This window comes from Somniosus microcephalus, unplaced genomic scaffold (assembly GCF_052327205.1).
Source record: "Somniosus microcephalus isolate GS21.2 unplaced genomic scaffold, FLI_Smic_1.0 unresolved_chr1, whole genome shotgun sequence".
In the NCBI taxonomy this organism is placed as follows: domain Eukaryota; kingdom Metazoa; phylum Chordata; class Chondrichthyes; order Squaliformes; family Somniosidae; genus Somniosus; species Somniosus microcephalus.
The window spans coordinates 138,882,442-138,890,073 of NW_028225179.1; the positions used below are offsets into that span (position 1 = coordinate 138,882,442).

Below are 7,632 nucleotides of genomic sequence, written 5' to 3' on the forward strand. Positions count from 1 at the left end.
GGCTGATGAAGAGTTGCACTGGAAATATTTAACCTTTGATTTTTTTTGATGCAGCTGGGGCATTTAAAAAGTACTTGGATGTGCACTTGAAGTGCCGTAACCTACAAGGCTACGGATCAAAAGCTGGAAAGCGGGATTAGGCTGGATAGCTCTTTGTCGGGCGGCACGGACATGATGGGCCGAATGGCCTCCTCCTTTGTAATTTCTGCATTTTCTTTTGTTGCAGAAAATAAATTTACATTTCAATAACCGAAAAATATGCTGTGGAGTCAGCGCGGTTTACGCATCTTACAAAGACGCTATATCCTTGTCTATTTAAAAAACAATATTAAAAAGCCCATTTGCTGAACATTCAGACAACAATCCACACCATTCACAAATTTGTATTGGGATACCTTTTATAAACATAGTCACCCAGCTTTAAACGCTGCTCCCCCTTCCAACGCTGCAAGACAAGTTAGCAAAGCAGGAAAAAAAAATGTTTTTCCATAAAATTATGCCGATTGAACATAAATAGCATCACGTTTGTGTTGTCCTGGAGGAATCATAGAAATTTACAGCACGGAAGGAGGCCATTCGGCCCATCTTGTCCACGCCGGCCGACAAAGAGCTGTCCAGCCTAATCCCGCTTTCCAGCTTTTGGTCCGTAGCCTTGTAGGTTACAGCACTTCAAGTGCATATCCAAGCACTTTTTAAATGTAATGAGAGTTTCTGCCTCTACCATCCTTTGAGGCAGTGAGTTCCAGACCTCCACCACCCTCTGGGTGAAGAGATTTCCCCTCAAATCTCCTCTAAACCTCCTACCAATTACTTTAAATATATGTCCCCTGGTTGTTGACCCCTCTGCTAAGGAAAATAGGTCTTTCCCATCCACTCTATCTAGGCCCCTCATAATTTTATACACTTCAATAAGGTCTCCCCTCAGCCTCCTCTGTTCAAACCCAGCCTATCCAATCTTTCCTCGGAGCTAAACTTCTCCAGTCCTAATTAAGCATTTTGCCAATGTGAAAACTGTAGAATTCATTGCATTTCAATTGAGGGCTGAAACATACATTTAGTCAGACAAGCTTGCTATGTCTGACTTTTCGCATTTTAAACCTCTTGCTAAATGGATGATACCAATCGACTGCAGACAAGTGGCAGATGGAATTTAATACAGAGAAGTGTGAGGTGATGCATTTTGGCAGAAGGAACAGGGAGAGGCAATGTAGACTTAATGGCACAGTTTTAAAGAGTGTGCAGGGACAGAGGAACCTGGGAGTTAATGTGCATAGGTCCCTGAAGGTGGCAGGATATATTGAGAGAGTGGTTAACAAAGCATATGGGATCTTGGGCTTCATAAATAGAGGTATCGAGTACAAAAGTAGAGAAGTTATGCTGAACCTTTGTAAAGCGCTGGTTAGGCCACAACTGGAGTATTGCATCCAGTTCTGGTCACCACACTTTAGGAAGGATGTGAAGGCCCTTGAGAGGGTGCAGAGGAGTTTTACCAGAATGGTTCCGGGGATGGGAGATCTTAGCTACAAGGACAGGTTGGAGAAGCTGGATTTGTTTTCATTAGAGCAAAGGAGGTTGAGGGGTGATTTGATAGAGGTGTACATGATTATGACGGGTTTGGTTAGGCTAGACAGGGAAAGGCTGTTCCCACTAATTGATGGTACAAGGACTAGGGGACACAGATTTAAGGTTTTGGGCAAGAAATACAGGGGGGACGTGAGGGAAGACTTTTTTACGCAGCAAGAGGCGATGACCTGGAATTCACTGCTGATGGAAGCGGAGACACTCAATGTTTTCAAGGGGAGACTGGATAGGTACTTGAGGGAAATAAACTTGCAGGGCTACGGGGCTAGAGCGGGGGAATGGGACTGACTGGATTGCTCTACAGAGAGCCGGCACGGACTCAATGGGCTGAATGGCCTCCTTCTGTGCTGTTATGACTCTATGAATCTATGACTTAAGATTTGTTTGCCAACCAAAATGTTATTTCTTTCCAATAGAATCTGTACCATTAAGGCAGAAAGGGAAGCACAAGGTAAGCAGGACCTAGCTATAATTTTCTATCTTTTAATGTACCCATCAATTTGTTTAATTAAGAATCAATAAAAAAAACTCATGAAAACTTCCAGAAACAACGTTCACACTTTTATCCAATGTTACCTTAGACTGGGGGCATTCTGGCTGCTGGGCCAGTAAGGCGTTAACTGTGGTTAGGGAGTTTATGTGTACATTGCAAATAATTAGCTTCCTTGCTCTTTTTCGAATTATGGTAGAAATGTTTATTTGGAAAAATGACACCATTGCGGGTCTTTGCTTTTGTAACACTCGTGACTACACTTCAGAGTTATTAATTCTATGGGAGGTGATCTGGGATGTCATGAGAGGCATGATAAGATGTTATAGAAACAGAGGAACTGGAAAAGGCCATTCAACCCCTTGAGCCTGTTCTACCATTTAATTATCTATGTGTGTGTCTGTCTGTCTGTCTGTCTGTTCATATGTTCATAATCTTGTTATCGATCAATTGCTAAATAATCAAGCAGCCAATCTACACATTGAATTGAACGACTTAATAAGAACAATGGTCTGATTAACTCCTGTTTCCTCAAAGACGCTGACCATTCACGGTGTTCTCTATGTTTTCAAAGCACGGAGAGGGCAGTGCTTCGAGCTCCGGGCCAGAGGGGAAGAAGAGGAAAAGAAAACCGAAACAGCGCAACAGGATGGACGCGGAATATGTCCACGACCGTTCGCCCCGGCAGATGTTGCCCTAAGCGCAAGAAGACAGCCGATGAGCAACTACTCTCAGACAGTCCATATCTCAGTCGTCCTTCAGTCTCTCCCAAAGGGTAGAGATGATTTCCCCTTTCTCTATTGTTTTAATATTTTCACCTGTTTTTTTCCACAGTAACACAAGTAATAAATAGAAAAATGAGACTTTATGCCAATATTATCCCATCGCCTTTTTCATTACCATGTTTGTAACCATGACTTTCCCTAATTAAATGTTGTATAGTGAAACTGTTTCAATTTGAATTTAATAAGTAATTATATTTTGGGCAATATGAATAAATAATCAAATACACAACACAACCCCAATTTCATATTTTCCTGCACTGGATTCCTGCCTCTCCTGCAGGTGGAACGCCGGTTTTATGACCCCTCGCCCGCTATTACTCCGCGCGGACTTTAAATCAGTAAATTCTGAAGACATTTTAAAACGAGAGTAAAATCGGGCGGCGTGAAAAAACCAGCGTTGCACCCGATTCCCGTCAGTTTTCCGCCGGGCGGGTTAAGTTCAAATTGCCTGTGAGCTTGGGCGGTGGGTATTGAAAGCACGGTCTGTTGTACCTTCGGTCCGATGTTCTTTTCCACCAGGCGCCCACCCAGGCACACTTTCCGGGCTGTCACTCTGTAGCGATCGGTGAGGCTGATTCTTCCTGCCTAACCTTCGAATTATTGGTCCCAGCTTCAGCGCCGCCAGACTGAGGTTAGCTGACGGCACTGGGCAAGGGGGCTGGGATTTGGAACCTTGCTAATCGACCAGTGTTACATTCAGCTATCTCAGGAGTTCCACCACAGTAATGTTTTGCCACCCAAGTTAGTTTGTGAAATACGTGAACCGAACATTTTGTCTCGATGGCTTTCGAAACAGTAAATCCTGAAGACATGTTAAACTAGTTACAACAGTGACTCCACTTCAAACAGTACTTCATTGACTGTAAAGCGCTTTGAGACGTCCGATAGTCGGGAATGGCGCTATGAAAATGCAGGTCTTTCTTTTCTTTCTAGTGCCAAAAGCGGAGCAAAGCAAAGCTTTAAAGAATATAAGTTGCAGTTAATGATCCCTTCGCTATTTGGAGCTGTTACCCCACTTAACGCCCCGCTTATATAGCAGAAAGCCGAATTTGGTCGGAAGACTTTAAGCGTCCATATAATAGGCCCGTATTTTCCGATCCCGATGGGTGTGCACGAGCTATGTACCCACCCATAGGGACATCGGAAATGCTGGTTTCAGGCGTGTGAAGCGCATGCGCTGAAAACCGGCATTTCCGATCTGTCAAGAACCCTCTTGACAGATCAGACGCCTGCCCTGGAGAAGGGCCTCTGCGGGGGGAGAGTTCCACTTTCTGCAGAACCTCCGCCCGCTGAAAACCCTTAGAAATCTTACGCCTGGTAAAAACAGGCATAAGACCTGCTTTTATCAGCATAAGAGTTTAAAAAAAGGTAAGTTTATTTTTAGCCCCGTAAAAAACTTCAATTATTTTTTCGAAAAATTAAACTTTTGTTTATATTATTTAATTTAATGTAATTTTAACTCATTTTAAAATTGTGATTTAAAAAAATTTATTTAATGTTTTGATGTCTTTTTTCAGTGATCCCCATTCATACTTTTGACAGGTCTATCTGTCAAAAGTATGAAGGGGGATTCCCTTCTCCCATTGGCTCACCCAGCCCACATGATCCCAAGGACGCTTGCGAACCTCATGCGCCCCTGGGATACGTGGGCCCTGCGCATTTCGACTGTGGAGAGGCACAGGAGCGGAAATGGCCGGACCTCGGGAGCCCTCAGGCAAGGGCGTAGATTTTTTCCTGATAGGAGGTATCCGCATGCAGGAAGCCTCCGATCGGAAATAAAGGGCCATAGAAAAATAGGAGCAGGAGTAGGCCATTCGGCCCTTCGAGCCTGCTCCACCATTCAATATGATCATGGTTGATCCTCTATCTCAATACCATATTCCCGCTCTCTCCCCATTCAGATCTTTTTCCATCTGAATTATTTATTTCTGTTCATCAAAGTATGGATCTGAGATCAATAGATTTTTGGTAGGTAAGGATATCGACAGATATGGAGCTAAGACTGATAGATAGAGTTAAGATACAGCTCCATTGCGATCTAATTGAATGGTGCTGCAGGCTCGAGGGGCTGAATGGCCTCCTCCTGTTCCTATCTTCCTTTGGAAATGGTGCACTTCCCCATGTTTGTCACCATCAGGCACTCCCAGGTCAGATACTATTTACAATCTATATTAATGACCTGGATGAAGGGACCGAGTGTACTGTAGCCAAATTTGCTGATGATACCAAGATAGGTGGGAAAGAAAGCTGTGAGGACACAAATGAGTCTGCAAAGGGGTATAGATAAGTTAGGTGAATGGGCAAAAATTTGGCAGCTGGAATATAACATGGGAAAATGTGAGGTTATCCACTTTGGTAGGAAGAATAAAAAAGCAAATTATTATTTAAATGGAGACTACAAAATGCTGCGGTACAGAGGGATTTTGGTGTCCTCGCACATGAAACACAAAAAGTTAGCATGAAGGTACAGCAAGTAATTAGGAAGGCAAATGGGATGTTGGCCCTTATTGCAAGGGGGGGGTGGAGTATAAAAGTAGGGATGTCTTGCTACAACTGTACAGGGCGCTGGTGAGACCACATCTGGAGTACTGCATGCAGTTTTGGTCTCCTTATTTAAGGAGGAATATACTTGCATTGGAGGCAGTTCAGAGAAGGTTCACTAGGTTGATTCCTGAGATGAAGGGGTTAACTTATGATGAAAGGTTGAGCCTATACTCATTGGAGTTTAGAAGAATGAGAGGTGATCTTATTGAAACATATAAGATTCTGAGGGGGCTCGATAGGGTAGATGCAGGGAGGATGTTTCACCTCGTGGGGGAATCTAGAACTAGGGGGCATAGTTTCAGAATAAGGGGTCGCCCATTTAAGACGGAGATGAGGAGGAATTTCTTCTCTCAGAGGGTTGTGAATCTTTGGAATTCTCTACCCCAGAGAGCTGTGGAGGCGGAGTCATTGAGTATATTCAAGGCGGAGATAGACAGATATTTGAGCTACAGGGGAGTCAAGGGTTATGGGGAGCGGACGGGAAAGTGGAGTTGAGGCCAAGATCAGACCAGCCATGATCTTATTGAATGGCGGAGCAGGCGCGAGGGGCCGAATGGCCTACTCCTGCTCCTATTACTTATGTTGTCATGTTCTTATACAGCAGACATACCCTGAGGCGCAGGTTAAAGCTCCTTCCGATCTATCCTCACATGCCTTAACCACAACCTGAGAAGAGCGCAACCTACTGCACCTGTGTGAAATTTCTTTTTCCAACCAAATTTGAGATCGGCTCCAAACTGGCAAATTGAGCCCATGTAGCCTAGTTTGTGCAGTGGGTCCCTGGCTCCGGGGATGTGATTCATGCTTAACTCATGTCCATCTGTTACATACTACAACAACAACACAAACAACTTGTACTTTTGTAGCACCTTTAACGTTCCAAGGCACTTCACATGAGTATTATAAGAGAAATAAATTGACACCCAGCCATTTAAGGAGAAATTAGGGCAGATGACCAAAAGATTGGTCAAAGAGTTAGGTTTTAAGGAGTGTCTTAAAGGAGGAAAGAGAGGTGGAGAGCTTTAGGCAGGGAATACCAGAGCTTCGGGCCTCAGCAACAGAAAGCAGGGCCACCAATGGTGGAGCGATTATAATCAGATTATAATACTGATGAATTATTAGAATGTGATCAAACATCATTAGTAGTCAGAATGAGGGGAATTTATAATGGGGAACAAAGAAATGGCAGACCAATTAAATACATACTTTGGTTCTGTCTTCACAAAGCAGGACACAAATAACCTCTCAGAGATGTCGGGGAACATAGGGTCTAATGAGAGGGAGGAACTGAAAGAAATCAGTATTTGTAGGGAAATGGTGATAGGGAAATTGACAGGATTGAAGGCCGATAAATCCCCAGGGCCTGATAATCTACATCCTAGGGTACTTAAGGAAGTGGCCCTAGAAATAGTAGATGCATTGCTGGTCATCTTCCAAAATTCGATAGACTCTGGAACAGTTCCCATGGATTGGAGGGTAGCTAATGTTACCCCACTATTCAAAAAAGGTGGTAGAGAGAAAACGGGGAATTATAGACCGGTAAGCCTGACATCGGTAGTGGGGAAAATGTTAGCGTCCATTATAAAAGATGTAATAGCAGAGCACTTGGAAAACAGTGACAGGATCGGACAAAGTCAACATGGATTTACAAAAGGTAAATTGTGCTTGACTAATCTACTGGAATTTTTTGAGGACATAACTGGTAAAATAGATAAGGGAGAACCAGTGGATGTGGTGTATTTGGACTTTCTGAAGGCTTTCGATAAGGTCCCGCATAAGAGATTAGCATGTAAAGTTAAAGCACATAGGATTGGGGGCAAGGTACTGACTTGAATAAAGAACTGGTTGGCAGACAGGAAGCAAAGAGTTGGAATAAACGGCTCAGTGTGTGCTGTGAGGAGGATGCTGAGAAACTCCAGTATGATTTGGACAGGTTGGGTGATTGGGCAGATGCATGGCAGATGCAGTATAATGTGGATAAATGCGAGGTTATCCACTTTGGTGGCAAAAGCAGGAAGGCAGATTATTATCTGAATGGCAATAGATTGGGAGAAGGGGAAGTGCAACGAGACCTGGGTGTCCTTGTGCAGCAGTCGCTGAAGGTAAGCATGCAGGTGCAGCAGGCAGTTAAGAAGGCAAATGGTATGTTAAATAGAAACATGGAAGATAGGAGCAGAATTAGGCCATTCGGCCCCTCGAGCCTGCTCAGCCATTCAATGAGATCATGGCTGA

General features: G+C 43.8%; 1 protein-coding gene across 2 annotated transcripts in view; it reads left to right on the top strand.

Moving 5' to 3' along the window:
* Positions 1 to 2,857, top strand: part of LOC147096004 (uncharacterized) — a 28,651-nt gene extending 25,794 nt beyond the window's left edge. For both annotated transcript variants that reach the window (XM_085974970.1, XM_085974969.1), the window contains 2 exons: positions 1,998 to 2,032; positions 2,646 to 2,857. In XM_085974970.1, the coding sequence (XP_085831096.1) occupies positions 1,998 to 2,032; positions 2,646 to 2,771 (161 nt within the window). In that variant the 3' untranslated portion in view covers positions 2,772 to 2,857. The remainder of the gene's footprint in view (positions 1 to 1,997; positions 2,033 to 2,645) is intronic.
* The last annotated feature ends 4,775 nt before the right edge of the window (positions 2,858 to 7,632 follow it).